Source organism: Lepeophtheirus salmonis, chromosome 10 (genome assembly GCF_016086655.4).
Source record: "Lepeophtheirus salmonis chromosome 10, UVic_Lsal_1.4, whole genome shotgun sequence".
Classification (NCBI taxonomy): domain Eukaryota; kingdom Metazoa; phylum Arthropoda; class Copepoda; order Siphonostomatoida; family Caligidae; genus Lepeophtheirus; species Lepeophtheirus salmonis.
The window spans coordinates 5855800-5876916 of record NC_052140.2 but is presented as its reverse complement, the minus strand read 5'-3'; the positions used below and the strand labels follow the sequence as shown (position 1 = coordinate 5876916).

Here is a 21117-nt window from a genome sequence, read left to right as displayed (position 1 = left end):
AACCGTCCTAAGGACCGATACGTCGTTTTTTCCGTCATACTATCTTTATAGTCATTCTTCACTCATAGCTAAGATTGAATAATATTAAAAGGAAGAAAATAATAAATGATAGCTAAAACGTATAATAACAAGTTCTAGCCACATACCTCATACTTTAAACATAAAATATTTTTCCTCTTAAAAGAGGTTATGTTAAACAACTGAAAGGAATAATTAGTAAATACGTCATTACGTCATACGTCAGCTGTTGAAATTACCATAAAAGACCAATAAGGAGGCGTCCTAGGGCTGACAAGACTAGAACCTTTTTAGTTTTTTTAGGCAGATCTAACACTATTTATTTACTAAAGCTAATTGAATACTATTTGATGAATAGACATAAAGAGTCATAGTTAGTTTTGGAAATCGTGTGTATTTCAAAAATATATGGTAATTCTGACAATTTGAAGAATGTTTTGGAGGAGAACAGCTTAGTTGCCATGCTGTTTAATTAAATCAGCTACAATCAGCTGTGACGAGAGATGAGGGAGAAGGAAATACGAAAGAACATTGACAAGAATAACTCCGATGTCGATCCTCAATTCTACTATGAGTAGACATGGACTTACAATTTTAACTCCACAGAAGATCCTCAAGGTCAAGGATCCTTTGTGTTAGAAACACAAACGAATGCTCAATTAGGTTAAGAATATGGTTGAATGAAGTAGGAAAAATAGTTCACTTATCAGGAGTTAAATACTAATAATAACAGCTGAGGGAAATAAAATTCATACTTAAGATTACCAATTCTCAAAAAAAACATGTGAGTTAAAAAATATACCAGATTTTCATCACTGGCCATAGGATTCAGGGGCGTCCGCAGGATTTTATTTTGGGGAGTGCTTGGTTTTTGGCATTTTTTTTTTTTAATTTCCATAAAAAATCAGAAAAATTAAATGTTTTGTATAAAAATTTCAAAAATCCACAGCCATTCTCAAAAAATTAAATTTTTGATAATTCAAATATAAAACTTTATAGTAAAATACAAACATTCCTTAATTTGGGGGAGGGAGGGATTACAGCCCCTCGATCCAACCCCCTTCGGACGCCCCTGTGAGTAGAAGTTGTAAAGAGATGTAGCGTACCAAAAATTTGGACTTTCCATCTTAAATCTTAAAGATGCGTCCGAATCGACAGGCAAACTATTCTCGTGTATGGAAGATAATTAAAGTTTTACTTAACTAAAACTAAACTTCAATTGGTAAACTGAAGTTACGTGATCTTTTTTGTTGTAAAGGCCTTTCCTCCAAAAAGAAACAAAAAAGGGCTAAAATCTGTTGGTTCATTCTTCCGAAAAAGGGAATTTTTGCGAATTGTTCAGAACTTAACAAGAATTAGTTTGAATTCAACCAATCAACGTTCAGCACGCGGATAAACAATGGACAGCTAATCAACAAGTGCTAAATAATTTTCATATGCTATTCAGGGTACGCAGTAATACTTTACCAAATTATTTAGTTATTTAGTGATAAAAACCATGTGTATATTAGGCACTTTAAAAAAAATCAAAATCAAAATGGACATCCTGGCAATTTGTAGAATGTTTTGGAGGAGAGCAGCTTAGCTGTCATGACGTTTCATTAGATCAGCTGTGACAAGGGAGGAGAAGGAAATAAACAAGGACCTTTGCAAGAATTACTCAGATTTTCTCTGAGTCTGACAGGAATTTACAGTAATTAAAACCCCGAAACATATCCTCAAGGCTACTTTCCGTCTTTTATGAGCACATTTGAATGTTCAATTAGGTTTTTGAATATACTTATAGTGGAGTTAAATAATAATGACCACATTTAATGAAATAAAATTTATTCTTCTTATTACCAATTCCAAAAAAACGGGCCAGCCAAAAAATACATACGATTTACATCACTAATAATATTAGTGAATATGATGGGATATGGCATATTAGTGAATGTTTCAAAGAGCGATGACAGACATGGGACCTATTTAAGTTCCTCTAGAATTACAAATACAACCCTAGATATATACAAACTTTAATTTACTATCTATTGTAAAATAAAAAATCTTTTCAGATGCACAATCTCATTTAATTGATGTGATTTAACTTATTCATGAGAAATTGACTGTGTTTCAAGAGTTTTTCTTTAAAAAAATATTTTTTTTTACAATGACATACTTTCAACTTTTGATAAATACATTAATGAGTTTTATAATTATACAAAATAGATACAACCTGTTTTACGAGTTTGTCTACTCAGTGGCGGAGGACAAACAAAAACAAAATAGCCCCATGAAGCAGTGTAGGTATTTACCAAGCTTGGACCCGTTTATATTTTTTTCAGTTTAGCCGCTCATTTTTTTAAAAACAAATCGAAGCCCACGTTATCAATTTCTCTCCAAATTTTGTATGGTACGAAAAAACTGATTGATGAATGTTTAAGAGGTGGTTGTCAAGCTGCAATTAAGTAAACAAAGCTCATGCCCTAGTGGCTATTATCCTTCTTGGAGTTGCATTATTTCCCTGTAACTCGGAGCATACTCTCTGAAGCCTTGATTACAAAATAATAAAAGTAAATAACTCTCATGCCCTATGCAAAATATGGCTAATGCTTCATTAGTGTGGCCCACGAGATTATCTCTTCATCTCATTTAGGCTAACAACCAGAAACTATTGATAACTCCTGGTCTAGAGTAACTTCACCAATAAGTATTCTTGTACCCAATTAATTTTGGACAAAAAATTGATCCTTCCTCACTAGTTTTTTCCATTTATTGTTTAATATTTTCCGTTCGGACACTCAGGCGTTCAAAAATGAACAGAAGCCTGAAAAGCACTCATTTTATGCTCAATACCCAACCTGTTTAAATATTATATTATTTTAGTCATGAACAAAGTAAAAATTAATTTTCGCTAACATCAATTCATTGAAACTTTTTAAACCCCTTATATATATTTTTTTTTGAGATTTTATGACAAAGAGAAGCCAATTTTTTGGACATGGTGTGTAATTCGAAGAGATTTACTCTCTTGATTGTAAATAGATACAAACATTTTGTCTGAAACATTGGGGTTATAAAGCTAGATGAGACAGAAACTTGAGAGTGATTTTGATCGTAGGATGTAAAACCTTTTAGAAATATTTAGTAATATAATTAATAGTTATTAGTATCGCTGTAGCAATTTACTTTTGAGATACACATAAATAATTTTAGGACTATGAGTGGAAAGAAACATTCATCAATATTGGACTCATTCCCACAATTAACTAAATCCTGGTGTTATACCATAAAATGGAGATAAGACATCAGACATTTTAACACATTAGGAAGCGTTATATTCCATTTAAATACATTATAATTCAAAGACTTAGGAGCAAACAAGGAGATTCTGCTTTTATCTAATGAAAGTACACGTCAATTGAGTATAGTTTCTTCCAATTAGTAGGATAGTTTGAAACTTTTCAGAGTCTGAAAGTAAAATATTGTTCATAGAATTAAACTTGTACTATATTCGCACTTAGGTCTATAAAAATACGACTTTATATCAGAGATAAGGAAAAGTTATAATACTGTGAGACAAGTCAAAATCTCGAGGATTTGGTTATGAGATCAAGTCGAGTAGCAAGTCTCCAAAAATGGAATCCAGTCCAATTCGAGTAGCAAGTCTTCAAAAATGGAATCCAGTCCCATTCGAGTGGCAACCTTTCAAAATATGGAGCAAGTACCCACCTCTGCTGGTAAACTCGAAGCTGAAAAGACTCGCAATTCAACTTGAACTTGACCACAAATAATTGAGTTCGGAAATATAAAACTCGTTAACAGTATTTGAGATCATTCTATAGTTGATCAAATGGTGGTGAATTCGAGTCTCTTTGACTCGAATTCATTACAATTTTCACAGCATTCCACAAGTAAAGCATTTTATTTTATTACCTCAAAGGCAGAATCCCTATTCACTGGATAGATTGATATAGGGTCTCGCAGAAATAGATAGAATATGAAGGAATTGAGTCCAAAATATTCTCTAAAAACAGCTCTACCCTCAATTTAAAAAATCCTAACAGCACCCCCTATCTTTACTGACTTATAATTTTTCTTACTTTCATAATTAAAGGCTGAAAAGTCATTGAGGCAATTTCTTAAAATGAGTTACTATTATCCAGAGGTTGAGACTTGAATTCGATAGCTAAGACTCACAATTCGAAATCTAATTTATACGGAACTTCCAAAAACAGTATCTACCCTATATTATAATTATGAACTTGAAATGAACTCAAAAGAAATCCGAGGACTCCACGAAAATATTTAAGGACTTGGACTTGTGAGCAAAGACTTACGACTCGACTTGGTTTTAGTGTATAAGGCCTTTTCCCCACCTCTGCCATTATCACAATTCATTAACTGGTTCTCTCTCGCTTCATTCTACATAGATTTTGCATACTTAAGGATTGTTTATGAGTCAATTAGTTATTTATATATTTTAAAGATTTATTCCTACAAAGCATGTTAACAGAATGCAGTGTTGTTTTTTTCATCACAGCGATTGATTCGTGGATTTCCGAACTCTAGTGATTTATTATCTTTTGCAAGTATTATGCTAGTAGGGCTTCTAAAAATGAATGTGCGGATGTTTACGTGCGTCTTTGGGAATACAAAATTCTACATAATATATGTCCAATTAGATACTAATAGCAGTCAAATATTGTATATTTCTAATCATTTTTTACCGAGAAAGATTCAGTTTGTAGCGATATTATCTCAAGAAATTAATTTGATATATTTTCAACTTTATTTTTTCTTTAGATTAATGCAATTTCATCATGTGACGACACATACAATAATAATATCTAAGCAAGAGATAATAAGAAACGTCACGAAACCTCATAAATACAAACTACTTCATCGGGTAAAGGGGGAATAAATAAACAATTTTTCTGAAAGTAGTTCATGTAACACATTATAGTCAGAATAGTGATATATACATCAAATTAATGACTTCTAAGACAAAGGATGGTTTGAATGGATCTCTTTCGGAGAACATCCGAATATATGGTTCTGAGTGAGCCCATAGTTCTATTGAACTAATATCTGTTTATTTCATTGGGATATCTATGATGTTCAGGGATCTCATCTCTTGAGAAAAAGTTATTACGCCTTACTCGATCCTGGAACATGAATTTAAGAGGGTCCTCTTTTCTAGAAATCTTTATCAGGAAAACCGCAAAACATATTCAACTATCCTATTAATTACATATGCATAAATAGTGCATGGAAACTCATGATATATATGTTAATAAATTAATTATCAGTGATATTATAACTTTAGTACTTATATTGGAAAATACTAATTTTGTTTAACATATTTGAAAGTTAGTGAGTGGGAAGTCATTTTCTGATTTACTAAATCACTCGTCATCATATTTGAATATCACTCTCGAGAGGATTGTTTCCGTATTAATTGAGACAAACACATAAAATTATTTTCATATTTATCATTTGTATGTAATGGTGAATGACATCTACATGAATATGTATTTATTTATGTGTTCCATTGATTTAAGTTTATATTTCATTTTGTTTTAATTGTATTGCCTTATAATATATTTGATAATTGATCAAATTAGTAAAATTTACACTGATTATAATTATATACTTATAAACATCTAGGACTAGGTATGTAGTAAAAAGGTAAGTTTTTTATTGATTACTCAGATTGGTCTAACATTTATTTGTAAGTGTCTTGTATTAAAATCCATCGATATGGTGAACAATTTTTTGATTCTGGACTGGCGTAGTTGTTACAAAGCATCGAAGTGCTTGCTTTCCTTAGTGTGTACGTTTTGTTATTAAATATTTTTAGGAATAAAAAACAACAGGTTTATATTAAGAAAATTATTTCGTAAAAAAAAAATCTAAAATAACTTTTTCACTAATTATAATATTTTAAAAGTAAAAGCAGAATATGTATACTTTCTGGAAATTTTTGACGTTGAATGTAATGAAGAACATCATTTTGATCGTTTTATATTTCGGTCAAATTTTTAAATGCATGGGTTTTTGAAGTAAATGATGATATTTTAATAGAATATATATAAAAATATATTTTATTAGAATGAAAACTAAAGAATAAAAAAAGGATTCAAAAATTGAATGGTGGGAATTAAAATAATGATTTATTTAATTAGGAGTATTGATAATGTTCTTCAACCTTTATAAATATTTAACTTGTCTAATTGTATTGTACAATATTATTATTAATATTGAATAAATTCATAAATTAACTGCAATCTACTCTAATTAACAATAATATATCCATCAATGAAGTAAAAACATAAGACTACCCCATACCGTATCTCCTCTCGCACGCTTTCCCTTCCTATTGACAATAAAAAGGGAAAGCGTGCGAATTGGGTATTAAATACAGTATATACTGTTCATGAACAATCGGGAAATTTCTTGTTTCTTCTTGGATTTTCCTTTCCTTTCATTACTCATATAAGTTATAACGGAATTCAAAAGTACCTTCTAATTAAGTACGTCTATAAATTGGGGAAATCTTTAAAGGCATATAACTAACGAACTAGTTATGATAGAACTATATTTTTTTATTATTTGAGAGATAAATTTAATGACCTTCAATTATTTATAATGAGATCCGTCTCTTTTGATAACCTCGGCCTTACGGTGCTGGAAGCTTTGGCAGGCCCAGGCGAACTCCTACAGATCCAGCTGTGTCATTCTACGGGTAATTGACTTCTTCTGAGCCTCAACATACGAATGATACTTGGCACAGGCCTCATGCTCGACACTTCCCCAGAGATAGAAATCGCAGGCCAAAAATCCGGGATCCGAAAGCGAGGACATTTTGTTTCCTAGACATCCTGCACTTTTTGGCCTTGCAAGCTGTCTTGTTGGAAGGTGTAATTTCTTTCTTGGCTTACTCTACCTATCCAGCGAATGTAAATTAAAAATACAAAACCAGAACCTTACAATCACAAAGCTAAATCCGCACGAGGTCTCCCGGCGCTGTGTGACAGAGGTTATCAAGACAGGCAGATTTCATTATAAATAATTAAATGTCATTTAATGTAGCTTTCAAATAAAATAAAATAAATGATTCTACCCCATCTAGTTCGTTCCTTATAAGCCTTTAAAAATGTTCCCAATTTATCCGGAGCCCCCTGTATGTCGATTCAAACATTATAATTTGCTCTAAGTGACACAGAGTCCACCTTGTACATCCTATCTATGCGTCATACAAAGTCAACAGCTTTATATATAGACTTAGGATTCCCCTGTATAAACTATAAGTGACTCAATTAGGAGTGATTCAACTTGTATTTGATATAAATAACTGATTGAAAACTTGATTTATTAGCAAAACCGGAAAAGCACTGACATTTGTTGGGGTCCTCTACATAAATCCCGTCCTCGATCGCATTTAGTCTCCTTTGCTTGGGCGAAAACCCTGTGGGAAATTTGATTGTAGTATGCTCCCTGATTAGGAGTAGAATATTTTTACAAAGTACAGGGTCACAAAGAGATTATGACTATAGCATCAGAATAATAGGAGAGTCGGAAGGTATAAAATAAGGCTATTCGACTATTGTGAGCAAAAATATAGTTTGACAAGTGCCAATGTATACATAGGCATAGGTCTAAAAATTTTATTCCATGGACAAATAAAAATCCAACAAACTGGTGCCTGGAATTCAATTTCAAAACTGACCTTGTCAGTGAGCAATTTTGATATAAAACATTGGATGTACAAAATATTGTACACCTGAGAAGTAACTTAAAAAAGGGAATATTATTAGCACTATTGGAGGAACAACTACGACAGTTCTGAACAGTCATCCAAGTATTAGATCCAAGGTAGTCATAAAGCCACAGATTTAAACCAATAGACTCAACTCCAACGACTTGATTAAGGTGTCGTAAATCCTTTAAAGTCAAATAAACAAGTACCTACCATTTTCTCATCACATTTAGGAGTTATTTTGTTTTTCATGACTCGGAAGGGCTTCTTGAATCACCTTAATCAAGTCTCGGGTACACATTTCTGGTTCATATTAACTAGTAAAATATAGAAAATTTTATTCACTTAATTAATACCAATTATTTTCTTAATATCGAAATTTCAGAATGACATGAAAAGTATGGAATATATCAGTATTTCTGTAATCAAGCTAAAATAAACTTTCTATTGAGACTTTATTTATACTAAAAATGGACAAAATTTTATTATCAAAATAAGTAACTAATTTGATATTATACAGCTATGTATTATTTTATATTAAAAAAATTAAACATCTAATTAATACAAAATTGACATAACTTTTATTTAACCAAAATAAATTATGCAATAGTTACTTTTCGTTTAGCCATATTGACTTGAGAAAAAATGGATCACACAGAGAATTTTCAGATGGATTGGTTTTCAAATTCGTGAAAACCTTTCTAGATTCAACATATATTTTGGGCTTCACTGTATGAAACACTCCAGAGCTTGACAATGGTTCTTTGTTCATTTAAGTGCTACCTTAAATTGTTGAGGTCTGAATTTGCTGGAGTTTCCTCTAATCTTCGTGGAACTTCCTGCTCTAGTGTATTTAAAAATGACTACAAAGGTAATTTGTTAATTATACGAATATATATATATTCGGGCAGGCCATTCATCCACTCCAAATACCGATACTGCCCCTTCGATATCGATGCTCAGGTATTATTCCTAATTCAATATAGACGGTCATTCCTAAGATTAAAAATGCAAAATAAGATTATTTTATGAAATAACACTTTGTCAAATCTAGTTTCTCATGACTGATTGAGTCATATAATATAAGGGTTTATATATTCGCATAACATTACTATACTCCCAATACTGATATCGCCTCTTAGGTATAGATACTGATATCCTTCATTCAATATCAATTAGTCATGCTAAATAACTTATTTAAACTAAGGATTATAATATTAATTACAGCACGATAACTTATAGTGTCTCAGGATTTAATATGGTCCTAAAATAAATATAGAATGTGTTTTATCCATTGATTCCATCGATTAGATTAGAATAATTTTCGCACCTAGTTCAAAATAATACATGTTTATTGGTAATACATAATTAATTAATACTGTTATGATATCCTTTGTTACCATGTAAGACAAACATGATCATACTTTGACAGGAAGCACGGAAGGACTCAAGTTGTTGTAACCTGCTATTCTATCCCTAGTACTTATTTCATTTCCTTTGTTACTAGTACAAGGGATTTTCATTCCAAGTTTGACAGGTGAAAACAACTCTCTCAAAAGCTAGGGAAGGATTTCCTCCTTTTAAGTAGAGTTGTTTGTTGCATTGTAATAATAGGCTGGATGAGTGAACAAAGACTAGCTCCTTGATCTGGGCTTGATGAAGAGAATTGCCAAACAGCGTCAGCAACAAAAAACACAGAGAAAGAAAAACTCATCCGAGACAACAAGCATCAGAGTGAGTTCCCTTAGTTAGCGTCGTTTCTTTGTTCGGATTGTGTTTATAATAAATAGGACTACGTCTTGCTAGCTACAACACTCTCTCAAGCTTCTCTCATTGCGTACGCTTATTGCGTTATTTCCAAAGGGGGAGAAAATTCGTAATCTCCCCCCTATTTATAAGTTCTTTCCTCAGCCTCCATAGTAACAGATTTGTGGCTTTGTTCAAAGATGATCGAATGGAAATTTTTATAATATATAAATATAGCCAAAGAAAGGGATAAATAAAGTGAGAATTTCCTTAATAATAATATGAAGTAATTCAAAATAAATCAAATCGCTGTAAAATAGTGTTGTGTCAGTCCGTATTTTTGTGGTCCAGTCCAGTCTTAGGATCAGTCCTTGGGGCCGGTCCTTTATACGATCGGTCCTTCGGACTGTCAGTAATGCTAGAACTGATTAAAAGAAAGAAGAAATAAGCTTGAGTGACTTCATGAAGGACCAAACCTTATAAGTTTAAGGACTGAACTGAACCGGAGCGAGACTCAAATGACGGGACTGCAGTCCTAACTAACGAGATACGCAATACTACAAGACTGAGTGTCACATTCAATATTAATACAAAAACTTTGTATGATGAATAAACGTCAAAACGAGTAAGAGACGTCAAATACTTCAGCAAGCCAAAAATTTCTTCTCACAGCTGAGTTATGACTTATGCCATTATTATTACCAAATGTCTAAATAAAAAAAGAAAAGAGATCGCCATTCGAATGATAATAATCACTGTACTACTACTACTACTACTACAATACAGGCCAAGATCGTATGATGAGAGCGATGAATTACCGGCCGGTTCTTTGTTCTCTACAATTACGTGGAGGAGTACTGAGAGCGACATCTATGATTGCCTTCTTTTGTATGAGATAGATAGAGGGCGGGCGCGTTACTTTTGAGAGAGATATGTAAGGCGTGCAATTTATTATTGTTCTTATTATTTATTTAAAGTGTGAGAGAAGTGATTTTTGAAAGTAGTCTATTTCGGGAAGTGAATGGGAGCAGGAGAACTTTTTCGCTAGTACCTAGGGAAAGTTTTCGCCTTCAGCATTTGTGGGAAGAACGATAAACTTTAAAGGGGAGACTCACCAATTGTTGTTAATATTTATAATTCATTCAGTCATGTTACAAGTCATTCAAAGAGGATCCGTTTCGGATTGTGGTACGACTCCGGATATGTCGTACGAAGACTCATACTTGAGTCGTGTGATGGAAGAACGTCGTAAGAGGAAGAAAAAACGATTGATTTCATCCTTGAGCTTAAATACCTTTCCCGATGTGTATAGTTTGACAGGGGATGTCCTTGGGGAAGGGTCCTTTGGTAAAGTAATGACGGGGATCAACAACTTTACTGGAGAAGAAGTGGCTGTGAAAAGGATTTCCAAAACGAATTCCTGGTTCTTTTCCCGTGATAAGGTTCTGCGTGAGGTTGAGCTCTATTATTTGTGCCGTGGAGTCCCTGAAATAGTACAACTCTTAGAGTATTTTGAAGAGGAAGATGCCTTTTATCTCATTTTTGAAAAGGCGCAAGGAGGTCCACTCTTTAGTTACCTCCAATCCAAAGAGCCACTTAGTGAGAATCAAGCAAGATCCATCATTAAGGATCTTTCCAAGGCATTGTCCTTTCTGCACAAGAATGGAATTGCTCACCGTGATCTTAAACCCGAGAATGTCCTTTGTATTAATAAAGGATCCCCAACTCCTGTCAAACTCTGCGATTTCGACCTTTGTTCAAGTGTCATTCCTTCCGTGTCTACACCCCGACTAACTAGCCCTGTCGGAAGTGCTGAGTACATGGCACCCGAAGTTGTCAATGCCTTCATTTACTCTTCCCTAGATGAGTATGAATATTATGAAGAATATATGGACGACGATGAACTCTATTATGATAAAAATTGCGATCTCTGGTCACTCGGTGTCCTCACTTACATTCTTATCACTGGGATCATGCCATTCCGTGGTTCTTGCAATGATGATATGTGTGATTGGGACAGTGGTGGCGAATGTGCAGAATGCCAAAGAACGCTCTTCCATGCCATCAAATCCGGCAATCTACGATTCCCTGAAAACAAACCTATCTCAAAAGAAGCCAAAGATCTCATCATGTCTCTTCTTAATAAAGAACCTAGGAAAAGACCTACAACTGAACAGATTGCCACTCATCCATGGGTCCTTGGCATTTCAACTACAACTACTACCGTCCACAACAAAAAATCATTTTTTGAGGGCATGAAGAGAACACAAACTTCTTCTATGTTATATCCAGAAGACGATAATCATAAATCCAAATTATGAAGATGTTACAAAAAAAAACCCCAAAACCAACAAAAATATTATTATTCATATATCTATTATCTATCTATCTATCTATATATAAAAAAATCTCAAAAAAAATATAAAATTGATCTAAATTTCGGCCTTTTTATGTCCTCTAAAACAACCCCAAAATCGCCTGGAGTTTTTATTATTATATTTTTTTATATTTAAAGTCAATAATTATTGCTAACCTAAAGAGCGCATATAATGTTATATTATTTAATAACTATAATTATAATTTTTCTTTCTGTATTGAGCAAATTTTTTTTGTTTATTCTGTTTTTGTAATAAAAGCAAAAGTTGAGTATCTTTTTAAGTGTACAGTGATGGTTTATTTATTTGTGGGAAATTGGGTTTTAAAGTGTTATTGCTACTCGAAAAAAATAAAACTAACCCCGAAGGACTATTATTTGTAAAACTCTACTTCACTCAAACGATCAACTCTTGAAGTATTTGATTAGTTGTGGGTGTCGTTGTGATTTTCTATTAATCGAATACGTATTTTCTCTAAAATCACTTACATTATTTGATAAATAACACAGGGGAACTTTAAGGGGTGGAGAATTTTGTACTAATGAATTGAAGACAATAATCAGAATCCAAAAATAATATCAGTTTTTCTCTTAGGCATCTAAATACTGAAATATCAAGGATTGTTGTAATTTGGGAGTATTATCGTTCAGAGCCATATTGTACCCTTAAAACAATCCCCAAATTAAAACTAAGATTATTAAAACTTATTTAAAAGTGTGTTTTATGATTAAAAAGTGTTTATTATTGATTCTCTATCTTGTTCTGAACTTTATATATTTCCATTTATAGGCTGAAAATTGATGAAAACAGTACTCTTATAAATTATGGAAAATATCATAGTTTATTATAAAAAAATATTCAATGTATAAATTAAAATTATCATCATATTTTTTCTGATTTCAATTTTAATTTCATGACATCATGCCTGACTAATAATTAATTGACTGCCTTATTATTATTTAAGTAGCCAGTCTTAATTATTACAATTGGATTGTATATAATCAATAACAAAATATTTAAAATAACTTTTCAATTTTTTAATCTACAAAATTATTTTTTTTTTGTAATTTTGAAATTTATCGTTTGAATTTTTTTTCTAAAAAATTCTTTTTCCACGAAATCAAATTTTTTGTTAATAGTTATTGATTTTTGAAATTTCTCTAACAAAAATTAAATATTTGAATTTTGTTGTAAAAAAAATTTATATTAGGGATTTTACTTTTTAAAATTGTTTACCAAAAAATTTAATTTTTGTATAATAGCAGTTAATTTTCGACATTTTGTGTATATTTGTGGATTTTTGATTTTTTTAAAGTAAATATTTCTTATTTTATTTAATAATTGGAAATTTATCGTTTGAAATTTTTTTTTTTAAATTTGAATTTTTCAAATTTTTAAACAAAATTTAGTCTTCTGTTAATAGCTATTGATTTTTGAAATTTCTCTTACAAAAATTAATAATTTGAATTTTCTTTTCAAAAAATTTTATATTAGAATTTTATTTTTTAAATTTTTTTAGAATTTTTTTATTTTTTGATAACAGCTGTGTATAGTTGTGAATTTTTGGTTTAAAAAAAAAGAAGGAAATATTTGTAATTTTATTTAATAATTTTGTTCTGAAAAATTTTAATTTTTCAAATATTTTTTTTCTAAAAAATTAATCTGTTGATTTAAAAAGAAAAAAAAATCAAAAACTAAGCCTCCCCCCCCAAAAAAAAAAAAAAAAAAGTATATATATAATCTTGCGGACGCCGCCCCTGCACTGTTGCTCAAAAACTCGAACTCGATTCGACTCAATATTCAATGATGTCATCTCTACTACTTACATTAGTTAGTTTGTTAGAAAGTGATGCGTCATTTTTATACCTTGGGGGTGATGAAGAGGGCCTCATAATAGTATATACAATGTATATACATATTCAGGCAGGTAGGACCGTGCACAGCAGTGGTTGATTTATAAATGATGATGGTTGTAAGTACACTACTTTATAGCATCAACTATTTACTCCTTCTAGTACAAAAAATAGTTTATGACATTGAGTCGTTTGGTATACTCTACTGAAAAACATGATAAATAAGATAACGGGTTTACCTCTTCTTATCAAAAAAATATAAATATATACTATGACTGTTGAAATTATGACTATATAATACATATGCAAAAACATTTTTTTTAAATGAACACTTTGAGGAATTATCCGTTAATTTCTGTTGGCCAGGATTTCTTTCCTTTGAAGACATTGCAAATTCCGTTTCAAGTGTAGCTAAAATCAGGATTATATTTTGGATTTTTTTGAAAAAAAATTAAAACTTTTTGAAAAGATTTCCATGCTCCACGTAAAAATAAGTTTTTTTGGAAAACAATTTAAAATAAAATTTCAAATATTAATTTTTTTCGAAAAAAAACAATTCAAATATTAATTTTTTTTGAAAAAACAATTCAAATATTAATTTATTTTGAAAAAAAAATTCAAATATTAATTTTTCTATAGACATTCACAAAAAAATTTGAAATTTTTTTTTTTTTGTAATTTTTTTGAAATTGTTTCCTGAAATGGATTTTTATTTGAAAAAAAAAAAATCTAACAATTAAAATTTTTATAGAAAATTTAAAAATTCATTGCTATTCACAAAAAATCTAAGAAATTAAATTTGTTTTGAAAAAAATTTCAAAAAAATAACATTTACAAAAAAATTTAATTAAAAAAAAAAAAAATCGAATATTAAATTTTTCAGAAATAAATTTCAAAAATCCACAAAAATATTCACAAAAAATTAAATTTTTTCGAAAATAATTTCAAATGTTACATTTTGTTAATTTTTTCCCCAATTAATCGCTAATGATATTCACAAAAAATCTAAACAATCCATAGCTGTAAACCAAAAATTTTTTAATAAATAATAAATTTGTTCCAAAAAAAATTATAAAATCCATAGCTATTTACAGAAAATTAAAGTTTTTAGAAAAATATTTGAAGAATTAAATCTTTTACAAATTTGGGAGACTACAGCTCTTCAAGCCCAACCCTGTGGACGCGTCTGGTTTTAGCATGAGAGTGGTCCGGGTAAATATAAATGTAAGGGTGCTTTGATTACTTTCCTTTTTCAAAATTTGATTTCACTTATTTGATAACATCTATGAAAAAGTCTATTTATTTTTTTGAATGGTCCAGGTTTTGTTTTTGAGTTTTTTAATCATTTGTGCTCGTTTAAAAAAAAAAAATATTTCCATCTATATTTTTTAATTTAGAAAAAGGACATCTTTTTTTCTTCTTTTGTGTGTTCTAAAGAAAATAAAAATATTCTCATTGTACATAAAACATACAATTCTATCCACGGGAGGGTTCTAATCAAGAACTGTGTCCGAAGTAGGTGCTCCCATAAAATCGGCTCTGCGTACATACAAATTGAGAATTCGTACAAGTTGTAAATTTTAAAGCAAATCGTAGAAGATGCTACTAAAAAAAGAGATGCGTAATTTGAATTTAAAGTTTTATTTGTGAGGATTGAATATTTTTTAGATGGTTGGGATATTAAAGATGTAATTTTTGACTTTTTATGAATGAAAATCAATAAGTATTTTATGACACTTTATAAAGTTTCTCGCTCTTCAATAGAGTGTTTTCATTTGACATTGGGATTGTCCATCTCGGCCAATTTGGGAGTCTAAACTACCAAGTTTTATATAAGGAAAACTTTTTTAAATCAATATTAAGGAAAATAGTGAACAAACAAATAAAAGGAAGGGTTGTCTAGTTTCATTATATATCAAACCCTAAAAAGTATCAAAAATATGTTATTACATCGTTATACAATCTTATTTCCAAATTGCGGATAAAAAATAACTAATACTAATTACTTTACTGTCCCTAATCGATCCAAAAAATAATTATTCTACAAATCTACCCTTATTATGGGTGTTTTCATGACATATTACTTTGATTTAATTCAAATATCACTGTTCTTCATAGACATAAGTAGTATTCAATACAAATTTCAAGTCTTTTTTTATTTATTCATAAAGCCATTTGATGGAGTTTAATCAATATTTATTACTAATTTATTAATATTATATAGTAATATTATCAACTTTGAGGTTCAAAATATCGTATCCTTTAATTACGACGTAATGCATGACGTCAGTGAAAACGCTCCATATGAGGCCAAAGATGATGCAATTATATTTAATGAAAGCATCATACTTCTTGATGGACTCGAATTTATAATCACTTTGGAAGCATGTAAGGAGATAGGCTTTCCCTGGATTAAATCCAACGAGCCAGAGGGAAACTATGTGTTACAGGAGGACTCCGCCCTGTGACAGAAGGCAAGGACGACGAGGCAATGCATCAACGAGAATTTTTCCGATTTCTGGAAATACGATTTGTGGCCTCCCTCCTCGCCTGACATGAATAATCTCGACTATGGTATCGAAAGTAGACTATGTCGAAAGTAGGGATTCTGCCATCCCCTATCCCGGTGTCGATGCACATCAGCCCGACTGTGTCATTGCCACAAAATAGGTCTCCCAAGCGTTAGCCATTGTTTATCAGCCCTTAAAATCATAGTTCAAAAAGCAAAAAAATAGATAACCTTTGATTTCTTTGTTTTTTTGTAATTTATTGGAACGGAATGCTAAAATCTCATTTTTAGCGTCCCTCGTTAAAAAAAAAAAATCCGTTCCGTTCATTGAATGCACTTTCTATGGAATGCCGTTCCGTCAGAAGCCTGATCATTTGTTTCCCAATAGCAGAAGTGAACAGCATGAACTTTTCCATGGAATATTATACTACCTTGTTTTTGTTAAAAAATCAGTGTTTATTATTGGTATTATGCAGTTGTTAAGTCATTTTTTATTCTTAAATAAATCTGATGGAGTTATATCAATATTTATTAGAAATTTGTACATTCTTTGTAGTATAACTGTCAACTTTTAATTTCCAAGATGGTGTCTCCTTCAATTCTGATGCAATTTATGACGTCAGTGAATACGCTCTGTATGAGGCTAAAGATGATGTAATTTCATAACATGAAAACATCATACTTCTTTTTGGACTTGAATCTATAATAATTTATTTTACAACGGGCATGCGCATAGTAATAAAGTACATACAGTGATATGCTACTAAGCAATAGCAAATGAACCATGACAATCGAGAACACATAGTATTTACCCTTATAAGCTGCTACAATTTTATCAGATTAAAGGTATAATTTGCATCTGATTGGTCATTACATCACATCAACTTACACATAATTACTACGTGCATTTGATGTTTAGATAAGATACATCGGGTTGATCTTATCTAGTGGCACACATTTATCACTTTCAATCCGGAAGGACATTGGTGCAAAATCATGGAGTAGCAAAACAAGACATCTATGAACGGAGCAAGCAGAGACGGTTGGAAAGAGCAGATAAGATTCTAAATTTTCTCAATTCCACAAAAGTTCGAGCAAAGTTTCTCTTTTTTCTGATGAAAATCTTTTCACCGTTGATGTCATTGTGAATAAACAGAACAGCTGCTACATCTCAACCGAACATCCATATAATGTCTCAGCTTCAGTGAGGCATGTCTTCAGAACAAAAAATCCAGCCGGAACCATGGTCTTGGGCGTTGTGGAGTTCGCCCTCCCATTTTTGTGGAGAGGAGAGAGTGGTTTATTGCAAATGCTTACATCGAACTTCTCAATAAGAACTTTGGGAAAGAATAAAAGTTCGGGAACAACTTTGTTCAGCTTAAAGGTTAGGCATACACTTAAAAATAAATCATTTACAGTGCTGTGTTGCGTGAAGCCAGTTGTGTGTTACAGCGTTCCAAAATGGAAGGAAAATAAAAGAAAATTCGATACATTCTTCAGTATCTCTACGACCAAGGCGAAAAGGCGGAGCAGGAGGCAAAAAAAATAGTGCTGGATATTGACCCACTATAATATCGAATCTAATAGCACAGCGGTGGTTCTAACGATTTTATTCTGCTAATACGGACTTTGAAAATGCAAATAAAATAATGGAAATCATCGTGTTGGTTTTTTTTATAAAAGTTTACGATTTTATATGTAAATACAAAAAGTTAGAAGGGGTGAGGCAATGCCCCCTATGCTCCGGCGCCATTAGGGCAGGATTAGAAATTTAATGGAGTTATAAAAGACAATTTTCATTGTTACTTTGTAATATAGAAAAATTAGTCCATTAATTTACGGAGGTCTCGCCATACAAAGTTAATAGAAGTACAAGATTATATCATAACGCTTTTCCGACAGATGTTTGACTTCAACCACGCTTTTTATTAGTGACGTAAAAGAGTATATACTATTACTATTCATCATATAATTTCTAGCATTATATGCCGTTAGTTTACTGTAGTTATGCTCTATGGCTTATGATGTCAAAATCTGTCTGCTTTGCATACAGTCAGTACGGTACATCTAATTGAAAATGATATCAGCCCCGAATACATGATGGTCTAACCTTGTATTTATATTAACTTTAATATCATGAGCAGATCAATTTGTATATGACATAATGGCGATTGTAATAACAGGTTTCAATATAAATTTAGTATAGTACCGTTTTAAACCACTATAGTTGTCTTTTGAATAAAATTTGACACACATATTTTATATAAAGTGACTGGCGCCGGAATGCATTGGCAAGTTATATTATAGAGACCGGGGGGTATGGGGGAATTAGAGGAGCCCGTACATTTGGAGGGGGGGGGGGTCAAGTTTTCCAAGTGAAATGAAAAAAAGGACATTTTTCACAGCAACATCTTAAATTTTTTTCAAATTTGGCACATATTATAATATTAGTTAAAAACTCAAAAATACCAAATTTCAGGCTTTTTTGTCGTCTTGTTCCGTATTTAGAGGCACCTGAAGTATTTGAAGATATTGATCTACTTTAAAAACAATTTGATGGATAATTGTTCTTTACTTTTGTTGTATAAGCCACCAAAATCCTTGTTTTTACCCAGAAGGTCACAAGGTCTATAAGTTCACCGAAAAAAAATGAAACATGTTCATTTTCTATTTTACTCAAATTTTTATATGTTAATTTGTGGTATATCATCAAGAAATACAATAAGTTTTTAGAAATACATTCAATTCGACTTAAATACTACAGATGAAAATGTGTGCGTGGGTAGAACAAATTTCTGAATAAATTTAGAGTTAAAATTTTGGGAAGATTCCAAAATTTGAAAGAATAATCTTTTTCTTTTCTAAAATGATGACATTTAATTTTTTTAAAATTATGATAACTATAAAGATTCAACCTAGGGTTGTATTTATCATTTACAATAGATAAAAAATCTCCATTACGTAAAAGTAGACATCTTAGAAGGAAATCCTTTTTAATTAAAAAGTTTGAATGGTTTAAAAAAATAATATATTATGAATATACTGTGCAAAAGTATGGGTAATGTTTAATGATTTATTACTTGTTGAAAATTGACACGTTTGACATGCCACTAAAGGGGGGTTACCACATCTATCCTGCATGTACACGTCCAAGTGGAGATAAAGGTATAAACAGTTATGTAAATCCGCTGTTTTTTTTTAGCTGTCCCGTTTTTTGGAATAGGTAATCTGAAGAAAAAATTTTCTTTTCCTTAGGAGATGCCATTATTATTTAATTCCTGAGTAGTTAAAATCCTATCCCAAATATATTCAATTATATTCAAAACCTTACTAAACATTCGCTTGTGCTCATAAAAGACGGATTTTAACTCTGAGGATTTGTGGCTGAGTTATAACTGTAAGTCCTTGTTTGACCCAGAGTAAAATTCGGGATCGACATCAGATTAATTCTAGAAAATGTCCTATTCTCCTTTCTCCCTTATTACAGCTGATTGTAGCTTATATAATGAAAGTTGTGAGCAGTATTCTTTCTCTCCTACAAAAAAAATCTTCCAATTGTCAAGGTTACCATGTTAATTTTCATTTTTTTAACATACTCATTGTACACAGGATTTTCATCACAAAGTATAAATATATATATGTATAAATGATATTTCTGTTAGAGCAACTTTTATCCCGATAGATGTGGTTACTCGCCTTAAGGATTACTACTCTAGGCAGTTAAGAGATTAAATGAACACACATTTTAAATATGTATCTATTTATATCTACAGGGTGTTTCAGGATTCAATCCCCATAAAAAATATTACATTAATCACAGATATTGATTTGTATTGGAATTTATATGATTATCTTTTTTTCCGGGATATCATGGTGCAGCAATTGACTAATATTCCATTCAATGTGCTTTTCCTTGTTCTGAGCAACTTGGTGGAGACGCTTGGCCTTTGACTTGCAGGTTGTATGTACGACTAGTTTTGTGTGAGTCTTTATTTATTCGGTGCAGTCTAATCCCGTCTTAGGACCAGTCCTATCACTCCTCGAGACCGGTCATTAAGACTGTCAATCTTTCGGACTGTCAGGTCTACACTGATTGAAAAGTTGGGTGACGTCATCAAGAATTGAATTTCATAAGTTTAAGGTCGGATATGCATGACTAAACTAGACAGAATTGCAGTACTCAGTCTTAATAAGGACTGACACAACACTAAACACACTCCGTCTACCGGAATATTCTGTCCAAATAACCTTCGCAGCTGTTATGAGGGAGTCCATGTTGATTCTCAAAACTGATTTAACCACCCTTAAACCAGGAGTATTACGGCCATCTGAATGTTTAATTCTCAATTAAAGTAGTATTTTGTAGAAAAATTATCACAATATCATCCAAACGCATGAACGCCCATGATACGTACAAAGTTTGAAAATTATTTCCAAATAAAGTATAAAGTAAAGTAATAAAGTAAATTTTTTTTAATGAGGAATTGAGATTTTTGTTCCGATTAAACGTTCAGACTAGTAAAATCCCCTCCAGCCCTTCCCCTCTGTATGCTCATGTAGGGGATAACACTATTCTAAATAAATTTCTACATTTTAATTAGTTGTACATCTTTACTGTCTTTGAATTTTGTCTTATAATATCTTTTTCATCCAAGACTTTATTCATCAAATATTTGACAATTTGCTATATAGAAAAAAAATGATTTTCGGTTTCTCTCTCTCTCTCTTAAGACCTTGTCCTTGATAATTCATCTTTGAATCTTATAGATTTCAAACATACGTACATTGTAAATGTACGTATGATTCTTAACTAAATTTTAATTAATCAAATGACTTCCTGTTTATGGCTCACAATTTGGATGAATTATAATGAAG

General features: G+C 31.3%; 1 protein-coding gene and 1 long non-coding RNA gene across 2 annotated transcripts; one reads left to right on the top strand and one right to left on the bottom strand.

Annotated features, from left to right (window-relative positions):
* Positions 1-8197: 8197 nt before the first annotated feature.
* On the bottom strand, positions 8198-9124 carry LOC121125090 (uncharacterized). The gene is made up of 2 exons (XR_005866551.2): positions 8985-9124; positions 8198-8755 (listed from the first exon to the last, which is right to left on the bottom strand). It is a non-coding gene; the product is annotated as an uncharacterized lncRNA (long non-coding RNA).
* A 119-nt stretch (positions 9125-9243) lies between these two features.
* Positions 9244-12154, top strand: LOC121125089 (MAP kinase-interacting serine/threonine-protein kinase 1). The gene has a single exon (XM_040720189.2). The coding sequence runs from the start codon at positions 10654-10656 to the stop codon at positions 11824-11826; it is 1173 nt and encodes a 390-aa protein (XP_040576123.1). The 5' UTR covers positions 9244-10653; the 3' UTR covers positions 11827-12154.
* The last annotated feature ends 8963 nt before the right edge of the window (positions 12155-21117 follow it).